Raw genomic sequence first — 13,934 nt, 5'->3', positions numbered from 1 at the left:
TGTTGCTGGTTCTTGACCATTTCTATATTTAACCTATTTACCAAAAAAGAAGACATTACATCATGAAAATACACTTGCTGCACTTGTTGTACACACATTTCTCAACTGCGTGATTTTTAGATCGAGAAAACAATAATAAAGACATTGGAAAGGTGGTGTCTTTTTGACGAACGTAGGGATATTTGCCAAACAAACCAAAAAAAAAAAAAGATCCAAAGATTTTCCGTCTTCTGTCTTGAGTTGCTGCTGCGTTCCGGCTCCCCCACCCTGCCGTATACGGATCATCATTACGCACGGCGGCTAGTTAGCGAGTGTTTCTTTTTGCTCGGTGATTAAAAGGAGGGGGGGGGTGGGAGGACCAATAGCGACAAAAGGAGTCGCGGAGAACGCTAGCTCCGCCTTCCCTTCTCTCTCTCTCTCTCTCTCTCTCTCACTCTCTCTCCCCTCTCTGTCCGCGGCTTTATACGTGCATGCAATCCCAGAGTTGACCCAGAAAACTGAACTCTCCTCTGTCTCTGCGAGTCTATGCGTCTGAAAGCGGAGCATCGGCCGTGTCAAGCAACAGGGAACGAGACGACTCCGAGGCGCGCGCTCGCATCGAAATACAAGGTAAGGTTTCCGACACGCTTTCGCCGTGGATAGAGAAACGCGTGCCCTTTTTTTTGTATTTTTACGCGCTGTGTTGGACCGTGTTTTAATGGCACTGTGGTAAACGCCGTGCAGAGACCGTGCGTGTGTGTGTGTGTGCGGAGCGTCTCGTTGCAGTTCGTCACTAATCGCCACTTAAGAATGCCCATTCCTACAGCGACATTTTTTCCCTAATCCTAGAAATGGCACGCTGTTCCTCAAGCGCTTTACGCATAAGGGATATCCAACGGAACGGATACAATGCCGCCCCCCCTCCAACATGTGGCAACGTATTAACAGAAAGATTTCGTCCATTGAGCGTTTCACGGGCGCTAATAGGCTGCGATCGTTGCACTAAGCCAAGGGCAGCACCTTCCGTTAAGCGTAAGGGCATGTAAGCCAATTCGCTCGCTGGTGCTGCCGTCAGTGCAGTGCCCAATGGTGTGGAGGAAATGGCCAGCGTTTCCCCGGGATGTGATGCGCTCCCTGTTTGTACCTGGGGGTTGTGTGTTTGTGTTGTGTTAAAGGAGGGGGGGAAGAGGTGGTCAATATTAGCATTCCTTTGCGTCCTCTTCGTCCACAAGGGTTCTGCTGCCCTCCCCTGTCGTGTGCTTTGGGCTACAGGATCCGATGTCTTTAAGTGTCGGTGTAATTTGGGTTCGTTATAAAAAACGCTTTTGACGAAGCGACTTTCAGAAGGGTTAGTAATGGTTTCGAGAGACACGAGTTCCTAGTAACTTTAGAGGAGGATCTTTCGGGGGGTTGGATTAAAACTCCAGGGACATTTGCAATATTATATACTTTGTATTTTACATTGGAATTTCTTACTTAAATTGCATTATCGTTCGTAAAGACAATACGGTAAACAGTAAAATGAGAATAACTGATTACAAATGCGCATAAAAGGTCCTATTACTCTTTAATTTTTAAATACGGGTATTTGCAATAACTCATTTGTTGTAGGGACAATTTGAAGTGCTGTGTACACATCCATGGGTATTTCTTATACACAATAACATTGCTAAAACTCCCCATAAGGAGCCAGCTTAGAAGAGTAAGAGTAACTTTTCCCAACGCGATTCATCACAGAGATTGAAACTGCTTCGGTGCCATCGATTGGGATGAGTGTTTTGTTTTGAAGTAGACACAGAACTATTGAAGTTTTCGCCCGGGGCCCTGCAGTCAGCTGTGAGGTAATGCTGCAAACAGTGGAGAACAGTGTGGAGAGGCTCCATTGGCCAACGACAAGGGACCTTCTATCTGTTGCGAAAGTGTGTGTGTGGGGGGGGGGGTGGCTCATTTGTTTGATATTAGTCGTTTTGTGTTATTTATTTATTTTTAAGATGTCTTTCAAAGGAAGGAAGGATGGTAAAGTGTCTTGCATTACATAGATGCATTAAGTACTCTAACTGTTACTATATTATTATGGAAAATCAAGGACATAGATAAGCTGGGTGGAGGGGCAGCATGCTTTATGCCACACAGCAAGAATGTCCCTTGGTTATTCAGATTGGAATTCGGAATTTTTCTAGTAGTGTAATAAAAAATAGCATGTCCTTCAGTGTATTTTAAAGCAGACATTTGCGAATTACTTCCTGAAAGTTGTGATCAAGTCTTCCCTGTGAAGAACGGATGTGTTAGAACTGCGTTGGGGAAGACGGGAATGAGTGTGGACGTCTTGCACTGCTGGTGAACAAAAACGGCTGGAATAGAGCCTCCTAAAACATGCACAACAGGTTGATGTGTTGGCCCACTGCTCATGTCACTTTCTCGCCCCTCTTTACATATTCCCACAGGGATACATAGGACTTGGTGTTGTTGTTGATTTTCCTGCATATCTTTTGATGGTAACATGGTGCCTTTGTCTTTCGCAGTCATGGCTGACCACATGATGATGCCCATGCAGCACCACCCCCACGGCTTCCGGATGGGCATGAGCGGACCCCCCCAGCACAGCGGCCAGCCCGGCATGCGCAGCCTCCCCAACGGGCAGATACCCATGCACTACCGCGCGGGCCCCCAGAACGGCATGGAGGCGATGCGGCAGAGACCCGGCGGCATGGTCGGACCCGGGGGCATGAACGGCTCCATGGCTACCCACCACCCGCACCACCAGCAGATGATGTCCGGGAATATGATGTACAACAGCCAGGGGCCGCCCCAGCAGCACCCCCATCATTTGCACGCCCAACAGCCGCAACACCAACAGGGAGGACCGCAGCAGCAGTACCACCACGGCAACCTCACCTCCCAGCAACAGCTCATGGCCAGCATGCACCTCCAAAAACTCAACACCCAATATCACGGACACCCGCTCAACCCGGCGACCGGACACCACCTCGCCAACGGAGCGCAGTACCGCATGGGGCCGAGCCAGTTGTCGGGAATGCAGCAGTACGGCGGGAATATGGGGTTCAGTGGCACGGACATGGACTTGATCGACGAAGAGGTCTTGACGGCCTTGGTTCTGGAACTTGGGTTGGACCGCGTTCAGGAGCTACCGGAGCTTTTCCTGGGACAGAACGAGTTTGATTTCTTTTCGGACTTTGTTTGCAAGCAGCAGCCCAGCACGGTCAGCTGTTGAGGCGGGGGGACATGTGGACGTTTGTGCGGACAAACGACGCCCAAAGACGGACCGAAGTAGCACAGCAAGACGAGACAATCCCCTTTGTGATGTATCGGGTGTTTCTGTGTCTCTGTATCAGGCTGGGCCTTGGCTCGAAGGAAAACTGTGCACAATGATTCTCTCGCAAGTTGATTTGGTGCCATGTTTGGGGCCAAATTGGGGCAGCGTGATGCACACAACTGGTCCTTAGCGTGCGAGCTAACAGTGCCATGGCTAAAGGAGACACGATAGATGGAGAGACTCAAAAAGTCTTGCTTGATTTTGAGGCATAATGCATTTTAGTCACCAAGTAGCAGACTTTTTACGGATTGATTTATAAAACGGTAGCCCTCACAATCTGTTTCTATAAAGATGAACTTTTCGGAAATGTGTGTATGTTGAAGGCTGGTTCTTCAAAAAGTGAAAAAGTTCTTAAAGGGAGAGACTTCCTTGGAGAGAGGTGTGCAGCATTCCTGGGTGACAGGGTTTATCTTCAGTGGGTGAGGTGATGAGTTGGCGTTCAATGTCATTTACCTGCCTTCGTCTGCCATGCCACATCTGCTCAATGCTAATTAACTGGAACAGTGCAGTGTGGGATTAGCCAAGCATTCATGTATAGCCAGCAGCTTAAAGCAGAATGCTCTTTTTTTTATGGAGGCCTTGAGATATAGAAAAGCTGAGAAATAAAAAGCTACGTTCACACTAATGCTTTATGTTTTCATCAGTAACTTGCTGCCTTACAGCCTCGAGTTTTGCTGTCTTTATAATCAGGCGCGCTGAAATTCAAAAGTGCACACTGCTTTAGAAAAATACTATTTAATGGAGCCCACTGTGTGCAAACAGCCTTCAAAGATGTGCTTTCAGCAATACCTTGCTGTTGCTAACATTGTTTGTTGATTTAGGCAAATACACATTCTTCTGTATTTTCTAAGTAGGTCAAAATGACCCCTTGTCTCTGTGGCAATCAGTAAAGGCAGTCACCCCATGTGACCATGATATGATGTTTGTTATTTATTGAATGAATAAATGTGATTGTAGAATAACATCCTCACTGTACACTCATTATGGCTTGTAAAACAAAAGCAAAGAATCAATTTTGCTTATAGAGTTCATTAACTTACCAACTTCAAATTCTTTTATCAGCTTATTTTGGACAAGGCAGACCAAGCGAATTATACAAGACATAAAGTGCTAAAATGGCACTTGATGTCTTTAGAGAAAAGCATTTGAGTGGATGTAGCTTCATGTTTGGTTACAAAAAGGAAACCATTTATTGCTCAGCCTTTGACTCCTCGTTTGCTGTTGCCCAGCGTGCTGAGGCGGATTGGTAAAAATAGAGGCTTTAGCGAGTCCACTTTGTGGATGCAGCGCTCTCCCATTAGTTTAATCATTGTTTAAAGCCGCCACCTGTGGCATTGATTCCATTAGGCCTGGGCGCTGGGCGAGAAGCACAAAGCGTGCTAAGTTGTTGTTTTTGCCATAGATTAGCTTACACTGCTGCTTTTCTACTGATTAGATTTTAATGACATGTTCTCACACGCTTGTCTTAATTGAGCTCGGCTTGCACATTCTCCAGCGACTCAATAGTTCTAACCAGACAGGCTGTAGTGTGGTGCATTTTGGTACATTGTGATCTTTGAGGAGGTTGGGCCTTTTGCCGCTGCAGGAGAACCTGTGCACTGTTGTTGATGGAGCAGACAGAGGGCCAGAGCCACCATGCTAAACTCTGCCTCAGTCCCTATGGAGATCTGCCATTGTCAAGCCCTGAAAACTATGGCCAAATGACTCCTGTGGGAAAGTGCGAGAGCTTTACTCTCCGCCAGGCAGACTGCAGCCGACCTCCGACAATACTACTGGCCTTAGTAACTGTGGCCTCTGATTACTGCTATATCAATAAGCCTTCTTGTGTATCGTATCTTTGTACTGTAGACTAGAAGTGAAGTTGATCTAGACACATTAAGGTACTTTTGAAAACATTGTCAGGTGTACATGTATCAGTGGCTGATTTTTGGTGTGTTGACAGAGAATATATCCTACCTTTTTGCGGCGTGTGTAGATACCCTTTGAGCTTATGAGTGCAGCGACTGAGTGGAGCTTTAAGTCTGGTCATGTTCATGTGAGTGAGGGGTGCACCACTGTCACGGAGCAGCGCGGAATGTACAGTACACTCATGGTACTTGTCTAAAGATGGTCCATTCACGTGTCCGATTGTACTCCAATTGTTCCAAAATTAGACACTGTTCATTTCTGTAAACCTCTTTCTTGTCCCCTCCCATTCCCACACCCCCCAAAGCTTTTGTAATGTTATTGATTCTATTTTAAGAAAATGTATTTATTTTCAAATAAAATATTTATTTAAAGAATTGCTGAGTATGTTGCAATTTTTTACAAGCTTTAAAGAATAAACAAGATTTGCTTATGTGGTATTTAGTAATATGCAGTAAGTCTCCATTTTTATAGTATAATAACATTTAAATATGTCTGAAGGGAAGTTTATTGCTTTTAGAAGTCAGTAAATGGATCAAGACTGCCTTTGTGCCTTTGTATTTATCGAGTTGGTATTCACAAATGTATTCACGAGACAGACGGCGGGTCACATTTTCACTTAAGTAGGTATATTAACCCATTATAATAAGACAAAGTCCTCCACCAGTGTTTCTAATGTCTTTGCTATTGTTCAGTGAGACCAGCAGAGAACACCATACTGAATATCAAACGATATACATTCATTATTCTAGTGTTTTCTTTGTCTCTGACTCGAGAATGTTGCTTTATGCAAACAACAAAAAGCCTGAGCAGTTGCTACTGGGTATTAAAGTCAGAAGAAAATTATAATTATTAACAGTCGTTGCCATAGGGCTGAGTGGGTACTTGAACGATACCAATACCAATACCTGAACAATACTTTTTCATTTCCTGTACTAAAACAAGAATAATGTTAATTTATTCTATAAAAGACTTTCTTTTACATTTGTATCATTTATCTGAGTCCAAGTCACTGCTTTAAATGCTTTCCCTGGACCCAACAGGCATGAAAACTGGGTCGCTAAAGCTATATTTTTTAATTTCCCAATACCAGTAGTATCCAAACTTTTGCTCCAATACCACACTGGTATCCAGCCCTAGTGGTAACCCTTCTTTTGCCTTAGTGACCCCACTTTAATGGACACATCAGCGACCCCTAAGCCCTTGTCCAACCTGACAAACCACTGCTATTTCAAAAATATATAGAGATTTCAGTAATTAATAACAATATCCTGTAATAACTATCAGTTTATAATGGTTTCAAAGCATCGCTTCATTGTATGTTATCATTCTAGTTTAGAACTCATTGTTCAGACCCTCTGGGGACCTAAAGGGGTACCCCGGTGTCCGTTCTTGACCCTCAGGGAATCACTGTTACAGTATAGAACCCGATACATAATCCTCTGCTAAATGCTTCAAGTGGAAAATGGAAACTCAATGTGATGAAGTATGAGGGGTGTCATGTTTATAAGACTGATGTAATATTTGAGGCTGATGGTGTTGGCTCATGATAATTAGTGTAGTACAGAACAGTGATGATGCAATCAACATGGTATTGAATATTATAGCTTAGTGAGCTAGAGAATAATACAGAATTATGCTTGATAGAATAGATACAATGTAGAATAGTATATACAGTATCAAAATAACAGCCTAAAGTAGCCCTAAAATACAGTTCATCCTCATTCTGAAAGTAACCCCTCCAGCCAGTGTATACAACATTTCCCTAAATTCCATGTAGCGCTTTTCTATTCTTAGTCCCAGACATTTTTCCAACCCGCAATAAGAGTGCAGACGAGCCGCGCTACACACTACGGCCTCCGTCCTATACCATGACTCAGCACTGCGTCAGCGCAAATCTATCGCTGCCATCTTCCTGTTTGAGTTCTGGATGTTCTCTTAATCCAGTAAACATGCATGCTGTTCTCTGGCCTAATTCTATTCTCAACGCTTCGACGTATAGATCCTCCCCATTCGCCCCTGCAGCGGGGACGTCAAATGCTATTTCCAGCCATTCGCGGAGACATCCTGCCGCTCCAACCCCATGCTATCAATCACTCTGAATGACTCCTGCTCTTCCCTTATATGTCCCTTTTTACTGGCCCGCACTCTGCTAAAGTCCCTTTCTTGAGCTTTTGATCGTGGTGTTTTGTTGTCTTTAGGTCAAGTAAAATGTGCCTGAATTTGCGTTTTACACTGTTTGTCAATTTTATATCAATTAACATATCAATGCAAAGGTGTAGTCTAACATTGTAGAAAGTCTGAATACAACATTGGATTTTTCAAACGCTACATAGAGTAAAGTAAACAGTGTACACTATAATCTTGGTGCAATGAATGTGGTTGTACATCTTTGCCATGTTATTTCATCTTTTACAGCAAATCCTTTTTTATTCAGCTGCACCCTTTTTCCAAATAGAGTCAATGAGTGATTTGGCAGACTTCGTAGGTCTAGTGTCCTATCTGTGAATGTCAAAATGGGCTGAAGTACCTTATCCAATGAGAGACCTTGGGCCTGATCTTCCGCCTGGCGCAACAACAGCATTGGTCCACGCAAGTCCGGTATCTCGCGGTACCTGCTGTGTGTGTGGGTCTGAGGGCGTGGCTTAAAGGAACAGGTCCACCGTTTTTCCACACTGAGATATGTTATTACCTGAGCTTAGACGAGTTGATTCGTACCTGTCTGGTCTTTGTGCGTGCCCTCAGTTACGCAAAAAGACAAAAAAAAATTGACCTCTCCCAGTATATCCCTATGGCTCCAAACGGGAAGTTGGAAGCTACCACGCTCTTCCACCTGCACGCAAAAAGACCAGACAGGTACGTATCAAGTTGTCTTAACTCAGGTAAGAACATATCACAGTATGAAAGAACTGTGACCTCAGTCATGCAAAAAACCCAAAGATGTTAGCATTTGGCCTCTCCCAGTATATCCATATGGCTCAAAAAATGAAATATAGCTCCATAATCCCGTTTTGGAGCGTGGGTCGCCGAAGCCGGGCAGACAGGAGAAATAAAGTTAAAGAAAATATTGATATAATCTTTCATTGGAAACATTAATCTGCAAAGTGAGGTTAAATACCATAAATAATATAATACATATTATCATGAACCATCTTTTAAATGTCATTATAGTGCTTGATTGTATCTATATAATAACTTAGTTCTACAGTAAGCGTCCCACATTGTTAAAGGAACAGGCCACTGTGTTTACATAAATGTTCTTACCTGAGTTTAGACAAGTTGATAAGTACCTGTCTGGTCTTTGTGTGTGCCCTCAGCCACGCAAAACGACCAAAGATGTTGTTAGCATTTGTCCTCTCCCAATGTATTCCTATGGCTCCAAACGGGGGTGAAGTTGGAAGCGACCACGCTCTTCCACAGGCATGCACAAAGACCAGACAGGTACGCATCAACTTGTCTAAGCTCAGGTAAGAACATATCTCAGTATGGAAAAACGGTGGCCTGTTCCTTTAAGGGAAAAAGAAAGAAGCCGACTGAGGTGTGGCTGCCTACCATTTTGGAGCATCTTCTCATATCTTGTAACCTACTTCATTCAGCTTTTAGGCTTTAAGCTTTTACGGGACAAACTACAAACCTTATTTATTCCACTGTGAGTTAAACACTGTCCCACAGAGCGCTCTCCGTCAACGCGGAAGTCTGGTCAACTGCCTATATTTAGATCGGGCCCCTTGTGTGGTGTTGTGTGGGGAAGGGAACCAGCGACCTTCTGCAGTGTGGAACACCCATACAATCTACAGTCGACTGATTTGTGCAGAATGTCCAATGTTTATTTGCGTCAACAAGTCAACACGGCACCGTTTCTCTGCACGGGCGGCCAGAAAACGGCTATGAATCCGGGTAGATTTCGGACTGACAGCCTCTCGACGTCTGCAGTCCGATGTTAACTAATGCTAGTGGAAGGGGGAGGCACAATTCTTGGCGGCACCCGCGGGAACCACCGGAACAAGGTGAAATAGAGTTTGCCAGGAGTTTGTTTTCGCTGCAGTTTTCTCCTCCGTCAACACGAAACATGAACAAGGTTATTCCTCCTGACCGAGCTTTTGTATTTACACACGAAAGTACAGGTGATTACACATTAAAGTGCTTAGGATTAAAAATGTGTAAACAAAGCTGTATAACATGTAGTTGTATGGTTGGCCGTTAAATACATATGTGCCAGCATTATAAAGTGTAAAAATCAATCTCAGTCAAATGGAAAAACATAGTGATTTTTCTCGTCTCATTCCCAGGCACAAATTTTGAAAAGTATGGTTACATGCTTTAAAAAAAAAAAGAAAAAAAAAAAGGAAAAAGTCAAATTAGCTCGATGCAACCCCTTAAAGAATTGATTAGGAGGAAAAAAAAGCTGTCCCATTAAAACTGTAATTAGCTGCGCTGTTAAGTCATGTTGGGAATACCTGAAAGAGGAGAGCTGCTTTAGATGATCACCGCACAGTTTGTCCTTGAGCCACGGGCTGAATTATTAAGAAGCAGCAGCCACCGAGAGAGGCATATGCAAACCAGCGCATGTACAGACTATGTAAAGACGTCCTCGCCTCCAGTCTTTTCACATCTGAAGGTTAAACAACAACAACAAAATGATGTAAAATGTGCAGCTGCAGTTCCTAAAAATACAGCGACGCTACAGTAGAGATTAAAATACTCTCCCGGATGTTAGGCACAATCCGGAGTAGCATTTGCTTCATTCGGGCAGCTTTAAGTAATACTGTTAAATTATAGTTCTTTCTTCTTCTACTGCTGAAGTGCACGATCTGTATTTTCTGACTTTGGTTCTGTTTTTAGATCTGAACATTTATCACGTCGCCATAGTTGTTGTCAACCTGCTGTTAGCAAAAAGTGGTGGCTTTTTCTCCGTTTAAGCCTGATAGAGCCCTCAGCTACCTGCAGAGAGCGCTACATTTAAGCAATAGGAAAACCAACACCGTTTCAAGTGATAAAGTTTCCTTTCAATACACATTTGATTGTATAAAATGGGAAGTTTTAATGTTGAGGTTTATAAGCCACAATTATGCCTGATTATAATGATGAATGAAGACATCATTTTAAGCATTTATTTTAAGCAGTGTTATGACAGTTCAAATTGCTTCTCCCCGTAGTGCAGAAAGTGGGTGCGTCCACATTCAACATTTTTCCGTTCATACATATTGAATGTTTTTATTTCCATGCATAGTTGATGCTCAAAACATTTGCTGCGATTGAGAAGTGAGGTATTGTTGAAGAGATGAGTCGGAGGCGGAACAGTTGTGATGAAAAATGAAATTGTGAACATTAAGAAAAAGATTCTAGTAGCATTCTTGTCCAGCTCAGGGACCAGTTGGACATAGAAGTTATGAGACGTAGATCCGGTCTGCCTGCTGGCTCTTTGTTGGTGGGCTGTGCCTTCGGTTCATCCCAGGCTTTGGTCTAAAGTTTAAAAACATGTGAGACATCTGATGCGTTCCACAGAAATGGAACCCAAGCCTAGTGCATTAGTTATTGCTTCAAAAAGGTAGGGACTGCTCATTCTGGGTGAAGGCACATGAGTTGTCACAGTAAATATGTATAATACGTCAATATACAGCATGTTTATGTGCAGTAGTGGTATAGCTACATATGTATGTGTACCTGTAATTTGGGAAATACTGTGTTTATTAACATAGGGATCTCTATCCAGTGGCTCTCCAGCCCTTTCTATAGCTCGCCAAACCCTTTCTACATTTCAACATAATGCTTGATGACTCACATTTTTTTCAGAACACAATCTGCAAACATTTGGGTCAAAAAAGTAATTTCTGAAACATCATCTTGGCTAATTCTCCAGGTTGAACTCCCCCCCCAAGTCGCATTTCACTCAAGTGTCTCTGAAGCATGTCACATTTGTGTTGTGTAAAAGCATACAGGATATGTAACAATCTAGTATTCCTGTATGCAGTGAGTTGGGGTTTAGTGTCCTGCAGTTAACGTAGGGGGCACGCTATAAAAAGGAGCCCTTTCACCCGTACCTGACCTCTCCGACGTCACATCCGCCATGCAGCATTCGGGCCAGGCGTGCAGCAGGAGTTGCCAAACCAGCAACTGAGTGGTCGTCAACTTCCATGGTGCATTGGGGGTAAGCTAGTGCAATGGCGTTTGTGCTGAAAGAATTGGGCGGTCGTTGATATATGGTCAGTCAATATTCACCCGGTATGTGAAATATTAGCTTTCCCATCATCATAGCTTTTGTCTCATATGCAATTTACTGTTGTAGGGTCCTGATGGTGTGCCCACTCCCCTTTTTTGATTGTATCTTTTTACTACTGCTGTGGTAACTTCACCTCTTGAATAACTCATGTACCTGGATTTTACAAAATTTTACTAAACCTTATTTTGCTAAACTCAAAGAGAGTAAATTCATGCTTTTATAACTTGCCTCCGTCCTGTCAATTTTAACGAACCTTTTGGGAACCCCACCAGTGGTCTGTTATGTTTTATCATTTGAAAGACAGTCTTTGTAAGGATAAGTCAGTGGGCGGTATCTTCCGCTCGGGGAACTGGGCGAACAGGGTCCCCGCTCGGCATCAGATGTGGGGCCCAGTGGCTACTATACAAAAATGTGTGGAAGAAACCACCAAAGTGAACAGGATTTTTCACAACTGCATGACTGAAGTGAAATACTACTCCGGGCATGTTTTTTTTTTTTTTTTCATGAGGGAACAATATTACAGCATGGTTCAATTGAATTTTGTCCACATCAAGGGAAAGAACTCACGCAAAACAAAACCTGTCCATGAAGTTCCCTTTAGAAAACACCGTAAACATTTTGAATTTCAACTTAACAACTGTAAACAAGGGGCGTAGTGACGATCTGATCCGCTATAACATTTCCTAAAACTATTACACTTAGCAAAGTTTCTCAACTCGCTATTGGGCCTAAAAGTAAAGCTTGAAAGTTGATGGACTTAAGATTGAAGGTCTAATAGAAGCCCTCACGGCACATGCTGATGATAAATCTCCGTGCAGCCTTAGTGGGCGGACACATAAAACAGACGGGGGGGGGACATGAGTTTGACTGGAGCGTGTCACGGCCGCGTCCGATGAGATTGCGCCGAAGTCTGAAGGACACGCAACTTTCCGTCACGCCGCGTCAAATCGGACGGCACGTGCACGGGGCCCGAGACGCCAGACAAACATGAGCCACATGATAACAGATCAGAGAAAACATACAGGGCTGCAAAGCTGAGCAGAGATACAGCAGCCCTAGTGTTAGAGAAAGCAAAAGTTGAGACGATATCTTTTTACCATAGTGTGTCTGAGTTGTCCATCTTGAATGAAGGTTCTTGAGTCATCTGCTGTACTCTGTAGTTCAGGAGTAGGCAAGTTGGCTCGGTGGAGGGCCGGTTTTCAAAAGACCAAGGGTCGGACCCTCCCTTTGAAGCAATTGAAGTAAAGCATCACTTTCTACATATGTGTTGTACATTATATAAACTGGAAAAATGCCCATCTTAAATTGGGTAAATCACTTAAAATCGCTTGAATAAAGGTTTTTCTGTGTTAAATTTGAGTTGGTTTGAACTAATCGCTAATGCCAATGGAGCAAATAGAAATCCCATTGCAAATCAGACAAATTAACTTTTACTGTAAAAAATATTTCTTTTTCACTTGAAACTATACAAAATAATCTGAATTAAGAAAGAAACTTCCATTGCTTGTTCCATTGGCAAGAATAGGTTTTATCTGCTCTGAAGCCAGACCAAATCTACTCAAAATTTAGCTTTAATCTCTTAATTCAAGTAGATTTAAAGGTACACTGCGTAACATTTTGGACTGTACTGTTACCATCAGTACAAGACATGCGCTTATTATACGGCTCTTCACAACGTAAGTAGAAGCTCCGTTGATTTGAATGGGATTTCCCAACGTTCTACCGGTCATTATTTTCTGATAAAGAACCTCTGAAAAAAATAATGACCGCTGCCCATGGCAACGGAGTTCGTGCTTTCATATCACTCCGCGCGTACGTAGTAGCGGACACTCTCTCTGTCCCCGTCACTGAGAGAGAAGTTGGGGGAATTGCTCGTGAAGTTAGCGTGAGTCTGACTTTCAATTTATCCAAAGATTCACCACCATTCCTCAAACTGCGCCTTCAACTAAGTAGCTAGGCTAGCTGCTAGCCGTGCTGCTTCTAGCCTAGCCAAACGCTGCAGCGCAACGCGCAAACTTTTGGGAACTATTTGTCGCGGATGTCATTAAATAAACCTTTCGGCCTTCATAAAAGCGTACAAAGTTTATGTTGTGTGTGTTCAGTTGGCAAATGGCCGTATAATAAGCGGGATAATGTATAGAACGCTGGTCATTATCGGGAAAATAAGTACCTTCAGGGCGAAACGGTTCGGTTCGCCCTGTCGGTACTTATTTTCCCGATAATGACCAGCGTTCTATACATTATCCCTTACTTAATGACCAGCTCAACACAGAAAATGCTTTAACTGCAGTGGGTAATTAAAGAATGGATTTGGATAAGAACCTAACCTGTTTCAATCTCAAATTCGGCTGACTTTAGTCACATCTCCATGGAGACGAGCTGGTGGAGATGTACCCACTCCCGCTAAAGTTACAGTCAAGTCTTAGGAGAGGTGAGCCGCTCACAGCAAAAGCACAATGTTCGTTTGTACATTTATAAGGTATTTTTCAATGATGA

General features: G+C 43.3%; 1 protein-coding gene across 1 annotated transcript; it reads left to right on the top strand.

Annotated features, from left to right (window-relative positions):
- Positions 1-452: 452 nt before the first annotated feature.
- cited4a (Cbp/p300-interacting transactivator, with Glu/Asp-rich carboxy-terminal domain, 4a) lies at positions 453-5,595 on the top strand. Its single transcript, XM_079570688.1, has 2 exons — positions 453-609; positions 2,502-5,595. The coding sequence occupies exon 2, from the start codon at positions 2,504-2,506 to the stop codon at positions 3,209-3,211; it is 708 nt and encodes a 235-aa protein (XP_079426814.1). The 5' UTR covers positions 453-609; positions 2,502-2,503; the 3' UTR covers positions 3,212-5,595.
- The last annotated feature ends 8,339 nt before the right edge of the window (positions 5,596-13,934 follow it).

Source organism: Gobius niger, assembly GCF_951799975.1.
Source record: "Gobius niger genome assembly, chromosome: 14".
NCBI classification, from domain to species: Eukaryota; Metazoa; Chordata; class Actinopteri; order Gobiiformes; family Gobiidae; genus Gobius; species Gobius niger.
Note: the sequence above shows the minus strand (reverse complement) of the source record. Positions and strands in the feature narration are given on the sequence as shown.

Coding starts and splice junctions, on each gene's coding strand:
- cited4a (XM_079570688.1), top strand. CDS start 2,504: ATGGCTGACCACATGATGATGCCCATGCAGCACCACCCCCACGGCTTC.